Source organism: Syngnathus scovelli, chromosome 11 (genome assembly GCF_024217435.2).
Source record: "Syngnathus scovelli strain Florida chromosome 11, RoL_Ssco_1.2, whole genome shotgun sequence".
Taxonomy (NCBI): Eukaryota; Metazoa; Chordata; class Actinopteri; order Syngnathiformes; family Syngnathidae; genus Syngnathus; species Syngnathus scovelli.
Genome location: NC_090857.1, coordinates 6,509,353 through 6,524,801, shown reverse-complemented (window position 1 = coordinate 6,524,801; position 15,449 = coordinate 6,509,353). Strand labels below are relative to the sequence as shown.

General features: G+C 41.8%; 1 protein-coding gene across 6 annotated transcripts in view; it reads left to right on the top strand.

Annotated features, from left to right (window-relative positions):
• Positions 1–15,449, top strand: part of magi1b (membrane associated guanylate kinase, WW and PDZ domain containing 1b) — a 62,048-nt gene that overhangs the window by 8,471 nt on the left and 38,128 nt on the right. For all 6 annotated transcript variants that reach the window (XM_049734616.2, XM_049734614.2, XM_049734615.2 and 3 more), the window contains exon 2: positions 13,133–13,249. In XM_049734616.2, the coding sequence (XP_049590573.1) occupies positions 13,133–13,249 (117 nt within the window). The remainder of the gene's footprint in view (positions 1–13,132; positions 13,250–15,449) is intronic.

The window sequence follows — 15,449 nt, the reverse complement described above, 5'->3', positions numbered from 1 at the left end:
TCAACTGTGATCGGGCTTTCCCCACTTCTCAAACCAAAACCGCCCTCCTCCCTCGAGACTCATTCCACCATTCAAACTGAAATCACTCCCTGTCACGTTGTGGTCCTCCACCTCTTTTTATCTGTGACTCCCACAGTTGGATCTTTCATCCCTGACCGATCATCCCATGTTCACTCGTGGCTGTTATCTAATGAGGGCAAAGTAGCTCTGAAAGAATGTTAGCTTCAAAACTGTTAATTCCACCATTAAAGTGAAGGAACATACTCCTTTTGGCCTTCATCTTGGGTCAGTGTCACCTCAAAGCCCCGCCTCCCTGCCATGGATGTTCAAATTTCTTTGTGTTCCCAAACCAAACAGTGGCCATGTTGACATTTTTCTTGTGGACCCCGTCACTTTTTTTTTCCCCTCACACATCAGGCAAAGCTTAATTGTGGAAAGGTCAAACAAGGGTGACAGTGGGGGAGAAGATTGAGCTGTTCTTTACATTTTTATTTAGGCTAGTGAAATTTTATTTGGCGCATTTTATGAAAAGGAATCAATCCTACAACTCATATTGTGTATGACTTTTTAATTAGGGGTGTTCTACCCTGCCTTGTTAACAGCATGGCTTCACCACGAGGTCTCCTCTCACAGCTTAATTAGAGAGGAAGGTTGTTTGAGGACAGCACAGCGGACCACTGCAGCCAGCAGATGGTAACTGTGTGTGTTTGTCCCATTTCAGGCCACCTGGGTCCTCCACCTCTCACCCTCACGTTCTTCTTTGCAACAATTCACTAGTTTGATCTGGGATGGTGCGAGGGTGTGTGTGTGTGTGTGTGGGGGGGGGGGGGAGGGGGGGTCATCCCTCTACTCTCTTCATCGCTCATGTCTGTCTGATACTTTATTCTCCCCCCTGCTGTGTCTTCACTGGTTTTGATTGATTGCTTTTAGTAAGCTAATAGCGTCACATTTATCACCCCCCTGCGGATAGATTTGAAAAACGAGGACTCCCCATCAATAAATTTGACTTGGCATTTCAAAATAAGATTTAGTTGACGATTGAGTGCACCTGTGTACTGTGTAGTATCTCTTCAGAAGACGGTACTGTATTTATTTCCCTCAGGAGATACTCGATTTTAAAAAAGGACCGAGCTGCCATTTAAGGGACTACGCCTGCGAGAGCTTTTTGAACTGGAAACGCAAATATGAAAATATTATATATACCGTATTTTCCGCACTATAAGGCGCACTGGATTATAAGGCGCACCTTCAATGAATGGCCCATTTTAAAACTTTGTCCATATATAAGGCGCACCGGATTATAAAGCACACCTTCAATGAATGGCCCATTTTAAAACTTTGTCCATATATAAGATATATACATTTGGCCTGCGGGCCGGATTTTGGACACGCCTGCTGTAGTGGCTCAATATTGGTCCATATATAAGGCGCACCTGATTATAAGGCGCATTGTCAGCTTTTGAGAAAATTTGAGGTTTTTAGGTGAGCCTTATAGTGCGGAAAATACGGTATATATATTTTTTTACTATAAGTACATCTTTGTTTAGGTGAAACATGGCATCCATTATTTTGTGGTTACATCAACAGTAGTGGGGTTCTAGTGGTGGAATGATGGTCTGTTCATTGATTCAACAGAGAATCATCACTTGCCCAAGGTATGAAAAGAACACAAAAGTTGTATTTATACGGCATGGTCCATGTGACAAAATAGTGACGTATATTCATTTTCTTCGTCACGGCAGCGTTCAGAGAAAAAAGAAAACGTGGCAGATGGTATGTTGATGAAAATTGCATATAGCATATCTGACAATGTAACTGCAGCGTAAAGAACCAGATGTGATAACCGTGCACGAGTAATGTATGCATACCATTGACTGCACAAAAAAACACAGCTCTAAAGCTATACTGCTGCTATACACCATTAAATATAGTCTAAAAATAGATATTAAGTGTGGGGATCATTAAATAAGGAAAATGCAGTAGTATGTGTCCCGTGGAAATCGTAAAATCCTCCCTCAGTCGGAATGAAGCATTTTGGACTTGTAGAGTCAATTTAGCAAAGGTGAAGTTGAAACACGCCATCTGAAAACACGTGTTCAAAGGACACACATGATGACTTGATACTGTATGTTGTGGGACCTGTTTTTCTAGAGTTCTCTGATGTCACATGCAGCTTGTTTCTGTCTTCACGCTATACAGGCCAGCTTGGGTTTCAGTGCACAATTGCACATGCATGCACTGAATTCTCCGCCCGCACAGACTTTGATCTTCCATCATATCAAGTTTTCAGGCATTTAGGCTGCTTTCAAGGCCTTTGTCTGTTCAACTCTTATGAACATTATTTTTTTTTGGGGGGGGGGTATCTGCATAAACAACAGATGTGCTCTGTTCCCAGACCACCACTTATATTTTCAAAAGAATGCTATGTTCTCAACCCCTTGACATTACTTAACAAGAAACATATCCTGAGAGAACTTTTTTTAAAAATTCAAAATCAAAACAAAACTCCACCCATGGCTAGTCATATTGCAACTGACATGTTTGTCTTGAGTCTTTTAAACCCGAGCGATGTTTTCATACCTAAACTGCCCTTCATGTTAAAAGGACTATGTTTATGCGTCAATTTTTTTTTTCTTTACACCACCTTCACTCGCTGCTTGGCAGAGGATGCAGGAAAGTCATCTGATCTCTTTCTAAATTCCCACACTACTGAGACACAAAGAATCCTTTTTTTTTTTATGCTGACCGAGGGTGAGGTCATCCTTTTGACATTTTCCCCGGGCTTAAGCTGAGGTAAATAAAAACTTTCATTAGCTGTATTTGCCATCTGTGAATGATCAGCTCTTCAAAAGGTTGCTTTAGGTACAGTGGAAGGACAAATGTTCCTTATGATACATCCTGCTTTACTTGAATTTATTTGAGTCCTAACAAATTTAATGTTACAGAGAAATTATGAGTTCAGTGATGACAAATTACATGTTTGATTGAACTCTTTCTGTCATCGTGCTTTTTCTTGTGGTGCCTGCCTCACTATTTGTTTATTATTCCAGCAATGCTTTCAGGAGAGTCGAGGTCACGTATAGGTTACATGTTAAAAAGCCGGAGGTGGTGGTGCAACATGAGACGGCCACTAATCCCTCTGCTTTGCTTTTTCGAGACGTGGTCACTTCAAAAGTGAAGTGATGTAATATAGTGAGTGAAGACTGATTGTGGTCACGTTGTGGTCATTTCACGAGGGCTTGGTCAGCCATGCAGGAAAGTTCACTGCACGTGGGAACATGACAAACTGGAATAGTTCCAATTTTGCAAGCATGACCTAAGAGGCATTTTTGTATTTTATTCTGTGGAGTGTTTCTTTGTTTCTTTCTTTGTTTCTTTCTTTCTTTCTTTATTTGAATATCTATTTGTTTATCTATTTCTATCTATTTATTTATTGCAGATGAGCAATGATGTACTTGTAACTAAATTATGGTTCATCACTGTGTGAAATCATTTCCATGACTATTCTTTACTCGTAAGTTGAAGAATATCAAATCTAATTGGTCTTATTTGTTTCGTTATATCTCTGCGAACGTGGAACAATGCTGGAATACGCTGAATTGATCACACGGGGGACGCTTCAGTCGCCGGCCACTAAATGCTGTCAACAAGCTCGTATACACGGTGACAGGAGAATCTATAGGAAAACATGTCACGCTACAGCTACACCAATCAATTTCTGGCTGTCCTCGTTTTATTAGTGTATGTGGAGGCTTTATGTGTGCGTACATTAAATGACAGTCAAAACTGCTCATTAAAGTAAAGTTAGTGCACAACCAGGGGGCAGAGTCACTGTAAATAAATCTGCCAGAACCGTCCCCTGTTCCGCCCTTAAACATGATTAGAAGAGTTAAAAACAGAACTATTGATCAGAGGGAGCAGAGGCTATACATCGTTGGTTAGTAGGCGTGTTTGAGAAATAATTAACTTCATTAGGAGGGCACAGGGATGATTGTTTGCCTGAGTCGTGCATCCCGAAGTGGAGCTCTGCGAGTTTAGTTTTTGGCCCAGAATGATGGAGAAGTGATGCAGATGCATGCTGAATTGTGTCGTAGTGGACTTTTATGTTGTCCGAAGGCGAGCGTGTATGGTTGGTCAGTTGCCAGAGTGTATTTTCCCAAACTGTCCGCCATCGTTATTTACAACACAAATGCTGCCTGTTCAAATCGGCAGCAAAAGGGTAATTAGTTTATTTAAAATGCAGATGGCTGTGCAGCAGATATAGTTTCCTGTTCTGTTAAGATTTACTCAATTATGTGCTCTTTTTTTTTTAAGATTTAGATGGAGCCAGACTCATTGTTCCTCAAGCATCGTCTGACGCTCGTGGCCATCTGCAGTTTTAGATGATGTTGACCCTTTGCAGTTTGTCCTCTTGGAACAGTGGACAGAGCAAAAATATAAAAATAAAATAAAATGCTGCGCCAATTGGAGACAGAATGCTGCAGAGGGATAAGGAAGGTGCCTTGAGGCTGACTTTGAAGCTAATTCCAATGTGTTTTCTCAGCTGTGGTGCACAATAAGATGTTTTGTTTGGCACAAGATTGGCTACATTCTTGTCCTTATTCCGTCCGTACGTATATGTAATGCGGAAAAGCTCATCCATCATCGATGCTTCCGTAGTATGCAATGTTTAGAAATGGACATTAGCTAAAAGTGTGCTGGTCAGGGAGGCTGTTTGGAGACCAAATTCTAGTTTCAGCAGCCTTGTACTTGCTGCAGGCTAGGTTGGGGGTATTGTGGGAGCTCGGGAGGGGGAGGGGGGGGTGTAGCTCACTAATTGTTGTAATGTGGTCTAAGCGTGCACGACTCCGACTCTTTTACGCCATTCCGCATCAACTTACCTTTGAGTGCTTCTGTCCTCAGTCGACTGGAATGCACGCTTGATCATGCAAGCATGCACAAATGAGCGCTGCAAAGGGAGGCAACCTTTTTGTGTTATTTCCAACCCTGAATCAAAAGGTTTACTCACTCTTGTAGTGTTTGGATTTCTACGTTTTCCCAATTGGAATTCCCTGCATTCTTCAACTCGTGCTGACTTTAATTTCAGCTTAGGGCAGTGTCCATGCTTGTGATTCTGTATTGTTCAGTAAAAAATTAAGGGAGGGGGCGGCTTTTTTGTGGTCATAAATAAATGTGCTTCTCTGCATGAGGTTATTCTAACAATGCTGCTATTCTTCCCAGAATATTTGTCATTCTTTTGACCCATGAGACAGAATGTGTAAGTCTATTTGAGATGGTTTCTCATTGACCGAATTGAATGGTCATCATACAAAGACTGTAAAAGAAAATAAGCTTACGGATATGCGAGCACATTCCGCAGACTATTTTTAATCACTTATTTCCATCACTATTAGATATTCTTAGGCATTTCAGAAGCATGTCAATAAAACGATATTTGTGCACTACAACTTGTTTCCCCCGTGGAGTAAATAACCCGCGGCACAGCCGGGATAATTGATTCTGAAAAGATTCAATTATGACAGCCCGAAGTGAGTCGGAATATTATTCTTGTGAAGTGTTTTTTTTTTTTTTTCTAATATTTAAAACTGATATGACTGCTCAAGGGGCACTTTTTCAAATGAGCTCTTTTTTGCGACAAATATTTATTTTCAAGACAACATACGATTAATTTTCATGTTTGAGTTAAAAAGAAGAAGAGAATTAAATGTTTAGTCAGTTGTCACGTACGAGTCAATGGTACTCGGGGAATGACAAAAAAGTTTTAGGGACACACAAGACATAAAAGGTTGGAAGAACTTTAGTAGACATACCAGACGTGATCCTCGCCCTCTCCTTTAAAATATATATATATATTAAAAAAAAATCCTGAGGATTGAGGAGTTAGGCACAGCTCACTGCACTTAAGTGATTGAAAGTCATTTGCATATAAATTGACACAAACATGTTTTAATACAGCCTTGTTTACTTCAACACCAATATTTTATATATTGGTTCTGGCTGCATTTTGCCTCTCACATTTCCTCATCATTTGCCATTTCTCTCAGACAGTACAGTCGAACCTCCAAGTGTGGTTACATGTTTGCATGAAGGCCTTTCATGTGGCGTCAGTGTTCTCCAGGCCTGATGTTTGTCTTCCTCTTTTAGAAGTCGAGTATGGCTTTGTTCCACCTCTTTGCAGCTTCCAAGGTAAACACCCCTGTAAGCCACAGCAACCTCGCTCTTTGGGTCTTTGGGTTGGATGTTGTTGAAGTTAATGCTGTGGCTTCTGACTGGTCCCAGGACTTTGCTCCACTGCTAACATTAACACCATAAGCCCTCACTAGAGAATTAAAACAACTCTGTCTCCACCGTGACCCACATTTTCATCTGTGAAGCTCTCTGACACTTTTGTAGTGTGATAAATCTCGTCATGAAATTACATTAGTGTACCTTTTATGAGTGTTGCTCGCCCTGTCAAGTTTTGTGCGTCTTGACTTTTTTTTTTTTGCTGAATCTGCTCTTTTTTCACTAGACTTTTACTAGATCTGAAGGAGATCTAAGCAGTTTGAATCAATATATGAATGTGATTAGATCCAGTCAGCACTTCAGCTGTATTGATCCTGAATTGGCTACTGAGCTTCTGTCTTTCTTTGGTATTCCATTTATTTTGATTCTTTCTTTGTTGGATCTTTTGTCAATACAACTTTAAACTTGACATCACACATTTGGCACTCAGCAAGTAGCGGATTTTGACAAACTCTGCAAGGAATTATCTAATTTCACTTTCAGGTGTTAGGAAAACAGGCACTAAGGAATACTTTACAAAGTTTGAATGTGTTTAAAGCTCACGAGGGGGGATATAAACTATTGCAGGTGGGGGTGGAATGTATCCACTGTGACAATGGGGGGTTCACTGTATTCTTGCAATGAAAGCTTTGTTGAAAGCTAAGTTAGTCAGATTGGACTTTCTTACCATATGTAGCTGACGTAACTATTGGCGTCAGGTTACAAACCCTCTAGAGGAAACGGGGATCACGTGTTTACCCCATGACAAGCTGAATGATGGAAAACTTGGCTTTGGGTAATTTTTTCATGTGTGTAGTTTTTGTCCACTAAGCTCATTTCCCCTCAGGTACAGCAGTAGGGGCACATCTGCAGTGAGCTGGCATCAGCCCAAGCCTCTCAACCTTACTTGCTCTTTTTTTTTTTTCTTCTTCTTGGGTGTAGTTGAACACAGTCATATTTGTGTTGACTAGCATGTGAGTAAAATGAACATGCTTTTTTTGAAACATAAGTCAAAATGTTACTATTTTGTCAGGCTCCCCCAAAATGTGGTTGTGTCGAGCTGGCTTACAATTGGAAGTGCTGTGGTTTGTGATAAAGTGACTCAAGTTGGGAGCATGACAAGGAACACGAGATTCGCTTCTGACTAAAATGCCGGCGCCAAGTGAAGCTACCACGCAAACTCGAAAAAGGACATAAATGGATGTGACGGGATGAAGAAGCAGCGGTTCAATTGTCTTGTGTAAAGCCTTTTTTTATTCTGTGTGTTTGTATGAAAAATAATTTAGTCTTTTACTCTTTAAAGGATTAAAGCTCATCAGTAGACTGGAGGCATTAACCTGGGTCAACGCCAAGAGTTTTTTTTTATATAAAAGTATCAATCTTCTCGTGTGTTCTCTGCTGATGAGCCTCTGACTAAGCGCACATGGCATCAAATGAAGCCAATGACAAGCATGTCATGACACTTTAAATCCACTGGAGGGACTGTAACTTTATATCTACTTTACAATTTCATATCATAAACAGTGAAGGCTTGAGTTTGCATATATTTTGATTAAAACCATCAGTCCATATCAACTTCTGTTGCTATAGCAACCTAATTGTGTGTATGTGGCCATGTCTGGCCTGGAGTCGGCTGTGAAGGGATGAGTGTTGCCTGATGCTGACCCAGAAAGGACTGTGGATGTAATCAGCAGTGACTGCTCCCACATTAGCACACAACACTGTAATAACCCACAGCTTGATGTGTGCAAATTAATGGCGGCCATTTGTTTTTTCAGATGAAAGACAGAAGTGTTAATGTAATGCAAATATTTTATGAAGTTAATGGCACATGTGAGGGGTGCATGAGGAAACGATGCACCTTTGTGACAAACTTTCTTCCCTTTAATCCCCATTTCTGCTTGATCATGTGAGTATACGTTTGCGCTCCCATCCTCTTTCTAAAATTAGATCAGTGAGCAGATGTGGAGAGTTGAGTCCCTTTTGTATGCAAGTGCCAAATGTACTCATGCGCGGGGACAAAACTCGGCGTGTGAGAGTGTTTGTGTGTTCACACAACAGCTTGAGCCAGTCTTGAGTCAGCAGTGTGACGGGGTGATGGACGATTGAAAACTGGGTCAGTTGTGCCCTTTGATGGCATGAGGGAGGTGGATATGTGCAGGATGATGACAAGAGGTGGTTCAAAGGGTGCTGCTGAGGGAAAAGAAATAGTTCGGGGGGTCGTTAGCAGGGGCATTACATAAACGGAGAAGAGGCAAGAGAAGCTTGGACTCAAGTAGTGCGATTAGGCTGCATTTCAAATTGGAGGAAAAAAATAGAACTGGGGTGACATTTTAAACTGTGGGAGCGCATAATAAACATCAGAGTTAATTTCCCCGCAGACTCAAAGCCATGCTAGTAGTTTGCAGCTACAAATATTAATGAGACTGTACCTGCAAGGCCAAAACTTATTTCTGTTATAAATTAGTTTTAACTTTTTCTGCTTATGGTAGTTCGTCAAATAATTTACAATGTATGGGATAAGAAAATTAGGTTGGGAATAAATAAAGATATATACTGAAGATATTAGGTAACACCCGCCCCATTCTTAATTTCTCCTGGCTACTAATTGGAGCCAATTTGATTTGCAGCTCTATTTTGAGGGGAATATGTGAAACTGTAAAGTAGGACTTTTGTTAGGAAATAAAATCCCCCTCATACAAATTGTCAATTTTCAAAGGATTCATTTTAATTACCCTCCTGATGTGTTTACTTTGGCGTATACTTGTATGCATACCATGTTGAGTCAAAAAAATATAGTATATATTTTGAAAGAAAACCTAAATTTTTAGGGGGTCGCTTACATCTCTCATGCCTATTATAACCTACTGTATAACCAATAAATAGTATGCAGCCTGACAGGTCAACAATAGGTCAAGCAGGGCCACAATGTCCACCGTCCCTCACATCCTGAGCAACATGCACCCCCTAGTGGCAGTGTTTATGAATCACTTGCACCGCTTGCATCCCCGCTTATCCTCACAAAGGTCAAGCCAGCCCACTTTGGGTGGGAGCAGAGCATGGCGTGGATTGGTTGCCAGGACACTTATTTTCTCCAGTGTATCTATTTTATACATGCCCAGCCATTTATTATCACTGTTTGCCTGCCAACAAAAACATTTTATTTGTAGTGCCAAACCATTAACAATCCCTCCACATCATTTGTTTTCCAGATTAGTGACTAGTTTGGTATTGATTAGTATTCACTGGTTATGACGTCTTTCTCTGTGTAAAAGTGCTGAACTAGGTTATTAGCTGCATGCCTGCATTAAGTCTTGCAGTCAATCAGATGGCTTGTCACGTGAGACTAATATGTTGGCGTTGAAATACTGTCTGTCAATAGGGAGAGCCCCCGATGGAGCCATAATTAACCTTTTAAGTACTGCTTTCCAACTAGCTTATACATCAGCCCGACAATCACATCATTAGCTGGTGCTGACGGTAAGTTTGCATCAAGGAGGTTAATCATGCTTCGCTCTGGCTTTTAGTGCTCTGTGGAGATTTTTGGGCGCTAAGTGTAAAATATCATTGTGGCTCCCGTTTGGCTTTTCTCAATTTCTCCAGAAGTTATATATGGTTATGTCTGACATGAATCTCTTGGTGGTAATCATCGGAAGAATATTGAAAATTAGATGATTGTTGATTGATTGTCAGAGGTACACTACAGATTGTTTGACGATTGGCCAAATTTGACAGCCATTTTGGTGGCATACTGTCACTAGGTGTGTCAGATAATCCAGGACTGGGCTCACACGAGAAATAGATATGCTGAAGCACCCTCCCTACTCATCTAACCTGGTTTAGTGTGAGGCCCCCCCCGCTTCCACAAGCTCAAGGGGATCATCAAGGCAACCGGTTTTGATGAAGTGACAGAGTGTAATGGATGCTTTCTTACAATTTTGGGACTGTCCTGGATTCGTTTTTTTACTGATCAAGGTTTGTTCACAATGATGACATCATCTCACCAAAAAAATCACTTCAGTCATGTGCCTTCTTTGTCTTTTGTTTTTGTAATACCTTGTTAGTCCAGAAGGAGGCAGCAGACTATGATTGACTGCTGATAAATACGCCAGTGTTTTTACTCATCTGGCAGCTGTTGCCATGGATACAGAGCGCAGCCATCTCTGTAATATAAGACACACATTGGAGGGACTTGTATAGGGGTGTTAAGATCACATATGGGCATGTTTGCATACTTGTTGAGTGTTTGTGGAACTGCTTGTGCCTAGTGTAAGGAATCAAAGTGTACAGCCATGTGCCCTCTCCTCAGAATCCAGGGTGGGTCTTTGTGGTTTTGCACATCATACTTTCTGCATCTGTAATCCATTACAAGTATTAATAAAATACAAGTTTGTGTGGCTATGGCCCAAGATTTTCCATTGTTAAGAGTCACATGAGTTCTCTCCACCTGTTCTCCAACAAGGAGAACATATGGTTAAGCCCCCGATCAGAATGATGCAGAATGTTAACCGTGCAGTACATAGTCACCACTGGTTGAATCAATTAAATGGTGATTAGCTGCGCTTATCTGATTAACTGCGGCCAAGGATGAAGTCTTCACTTAGGAGATTGATTCGTCTTGATGTAGCTTGGCATAATTCATGGTGAAACCAAACTCAAATTCGAGAGGGATTGTACAGGAAGGGCAGAAATCCAATAGCCATTGAAACTTGTTTTCTTAAAACTGACAAAATAAATAAACATTTACTGCAAATCAGCTATTGATTTCTGTGGTTCAATGGAATTATTTTCAAACGTTAACTGCCTCTTCCTAACTTGAAGAAATCACTCAAACTCTGGTTTCAAACCACCCCCACCATCAACGGATAGAGTTTCAGTTCAGAGTCTCCCCCCCACACACACACACACCAAATGGTATAAATACAGATGTCAACTTCCAGTGGATGGTTTGCTTAAGCGTAACCAATTACAATGAAGAACTGGTGCCATGTCTGGCCTTGGCTTGGTGGGTGTGGGAGCAGAGCAGGGGCTTCTTGGCAGTTGCATTCGGACATTCTTGTGAAGTACAAAACTTTTCACATTTCATCTTTGTCAAAAAATGCTCCTCATGTTTTGCCTGACTGGCTGTTCTGTTCTCTGTGGCGATTTCTATCCCTCTTTCACTTAAATCTTGCTCATGGATTAGAAGCCCCCCTCCTCGACGCCTATGGAAAATGTAAAACAGGTGTGCCGCATTTGAAAGACATGTCTTATTTAATTATCATCCAACAAAAAGAATTGGGGGTGGGTTGGTTTTGAAGCATTACTAATGTTCTCCTAGCCAGGTCTCTCTAATTCAATGTAAGTGAAATAAAGCCGGCATTGATTTCAAAACCTAAAATTGTGCAGCCATGATGGAATAAATTTTCCCAACATTTCCAAACGTGCACCAAAACAGACCAAGGTACACAAAGTTGCTGTCGCGCAGTAATCGTGGTCATTGTAGTCGTAGTTAATGGGCTTATACGACAGCCTTAACGTATTTGGCAGTCATTTGAACGAACTGACAAGTTGCTTTAAAGGCTTAGGAGGACATGAGCCGTGCCTTTTGTTCATGAGATGCATGTTAACGATCCTAAAAGTCAAAAGAGACAAGTTAGATCATAAAACATAATATGTACAGATATTCCACATACCGGTTCAGTAGGCATAAAAGAATAAGAAGGTACAGTAGTCCAAAAAGTTGATGTTCATTTAGTCAAGTTACAGATTCCTCGTATTCATTCTGGGCCACACATTTTATCGGTGGTTCAATATCCGTCGCTCTCCAGTAACTGGTGTGTGTCTCCAAGAGCATGCTGCTGTCCGTGTGTGTTACGCACTCTCTGTTGGCCCGAGTGCTTTCCTGTGACCTGTGGAGAGGATTACAACACTGCGAGATTTGTCTGGATGGGACGGCGCCAGGAGCAGGGATTCCTCTCAGGAGTCGCTTTGGCCGTAGGGGCTGAGTGTCGACCTTTTCCGCCGCTCAGCCTTGCCTCCGAACGGTCGGAATTGAAACAATGTATGAAATAAAATCGATTATGGCTTACCAGTATGATCGTCTCAAAATAAAAGTAAGAAGTCAAACGTACATAATACATGAGGCTGTTCTGTAAAATATCATAGCCGCAACTTGTACTGTACATACAAGATTCAACTGTATTAGCTTGCATAAACCTCACGCTACTCTTCCAACCAGTGCATAACACTTCCCTGTACTATGCTTACAATATCAATCATGTTATTAAACACACAAGCACATACACAGTTTCCATGGAAACAGAATCCAGGGACTTTATGACTAGCTGTTTGCCCATGAAAACCAAAGATGGCCTCAGCAGCAATGCAAAGAAATTTGATTTGGAAAAGGGTTTACGAAGCCACTGACTTCATCTAGGAAAGGTTCTGCGTCATAATTAGATGAATCATGAAAACAAACGTGTGTCCATTCGATTATGCATGGTGTCATTGTTTGTTGTGTCTTTGGCACATGTTTAGCAAGGTAGATGGTCACTCTGTCATTGTAATGTGGACACTTGGAAAGAGATATGCGTGTATGTGCACATTCAGAAGGCTAAATGCATTTCAGGGGTCCAGATGGTCAATCGGTAGGATGACGGATTTGCAGTTGCTAGCCGTAATGCTAGCAGTGAGTGTTCTGGCTAACAGGCAAGCTGCAGAGGGTGATTTTGCAAGCAGCTGCATCCCTTCACGTGGCAATGGAAAGCGTACATTCCAAAATCAACCCGTTTATTTTATCCAGCAGCCCGAATCAAACCCAAACTTCTACCCAAAAAATATTTGCAAGTTTTGCTTGACCTTTTCCTGTTTGTGTCCACAATCACAGGAAATAAGCTGAACAAGGACCTGAAACACTATCTCAGCCAGCGCTTCCAGAAATCTTCGCCTGACCACGAGCTGCAGCAAATTATCCGAGACAACCTCTACCGCCACGCCGTGCCTTGTGAGTTTGCGAGCACCCAACACCTTTTCTTTCGTCTTATTCTTCACAATGACTTCTAGCTCTGATTCAAAGGGGAAATTGTGATATGGCCAATAAAAGACTGGCGGTACCTAAATAACTGAGTGAATCTGATCACAACTCATTACAAAGTTTTAAATTACATAGTATTTCATTATCTGCTGGCTTTGCGATGAGTTTATCCCAAAGCCCGCTTCATAAATGACTCAATGTTTTCTCTTGGCTTGTTTAGGAGACTTTATCTGCCTTACCTCCTCTGCCATATGTCAGGCAGACACTGCTGGTGGCGGGTGGGGGTCTTGCTCTAATGGCCATTTTAATCACCGAGTGTTCTACGGCCCTCTCGTAAAAAACTTGCCGTCATTGGTTCGAACCAAAGCGTAAAGATGTTCCCTGGCCCGTATTGCTTTGTTGCCATGAGTTGTCGCATCAGAAAAGAAAAAAGCATTTTCTCAGTCTTTTGCACAATTATATCTTGCCTTTACTTTTTAAGGGTGTAATTTGCAGAGCAAATGTGTCCGGGAGCCATTTTTTTACTGTCATGACGGCAAGTTCCAGCGTGTGATGGTTTACGAGCTTGGCGAAAACAAAGCATTGTGTTCTATGTTCTGAGGCGGCGGGTGTGACCTCGGAGGGGTTATAAAGCTGGGCCTGGCCGAGGGAGCTTCATTCAAGTCTGCTGTGGACTTAAAACATGCTCTCACGCTGCCTGTGGAACGTACTTGATTGAATTCGGAGACAAAAAAAGGCCAAAAATCTCATGCCGCACATTACTAGTAGTACTGTTTAACTTTCTCTTAAAACATAAGTCAGTCGAACAACTAAAGACAAGAGTTGCAAACATACATTTTCCCAGATTAAAAAATAAAACATATTTACAGAATAGTGACAATTTAAATGCTATGAAGTTATAATGTCGGCTAACCGCCAGTAGTAGAAGTTTTTCAGTGCAATTGTTTCCATCATATGAAAACCACGGGTCTCCCACCCTCCCCCATTATCCAAGGCGACCATCCCTTGTGGTCTCCCCAAATGCACATTCAGCACACCCATTCTCTTTGCCGACCCTCCACTCCCTCTCGCTCTCATTGCTGACCCCGACCCAAACTCATGACATCATTGCTTCTCGTCCCCCCTCTCTCCCTTGGGGTAGTTGCATTCCTTAATCTCGTCATCAAGTTGCAGTTGTACCATTAAGAAAAAAAAACAAAACGTTGGGTGGTCAAAAAGATGCACGCAGCTTGAGCTTCTTAAATGAGGGATGTTTGCAGACACTGTGCTGCTTGTGCTTTTCTGAGTAAGGATTCGCGGCGCTAACAGCGCAGACGATTGGGCGGCCCGTATATAGGCTAAGAGGACAGCGAGGAGGGAGGGGGGGGCAAGGATGGAGATGGGGGTTGGGTGGTGTTCGGGTGTGCGAAGGGGGTGGGGGGGGCAGTAAACTGGAGATGAAGAAGGAAAGACAGATGGAGAGATGCAACAACACTCTCACACACTCCAATGCATGTTGGCTTCAGTGAGCTAGCAAAAGCTGAGGTAAACACTTGGACTTGGCTTGTGAGCATCAGCAAACGGGCAGCGTGCCTGCTGCTGAGCGTTACACCCACTGACGCAAAGTGCCATTTCCCCTACAAAAAGTCGTACAAAGTGTGATACTGAAAAAAAACCTATACTAGTTAATATATTACAACAAATGGAGACATTGTATCGGACCTACTCCTAAGTACGGACCAAAGAATTGCTGATGCAGCAGAACCTTAACTAAGGTTCTTTATGCGGAGTGTGTTGAAAGGTCACTTTGACCCATGTTTATTTTCGGCACAATGGCGGGCTCGCTCTGATATTTTGCAATCTACAGTTAGACAAAACATGGCATTGGACTGATGTTTAAAGGGGAAGTCAAAATATATTGTGGCCCAACCAGTGTTCTGATTCATTTTGCCTCCTCTTGCCTTCGACTGCAAATGGTGTCGCAGTGCTCAAGTCTTCAGGTAACAAGTCTGTTTTAAAGGTTAGGGTTTGTAATTGGGCACTATGATGTCATTTTGAGTCTAGAATGGCAGGCCCCTGAAATGAAAATGGGTGCAGCTTTTTCTGCCTCACTCCTATTTCACAAACACAGTATTAATCAGAATAGAGTGTTGTGACCTATTGTAGAAATGTTTTGACTCGACTTTGTCTT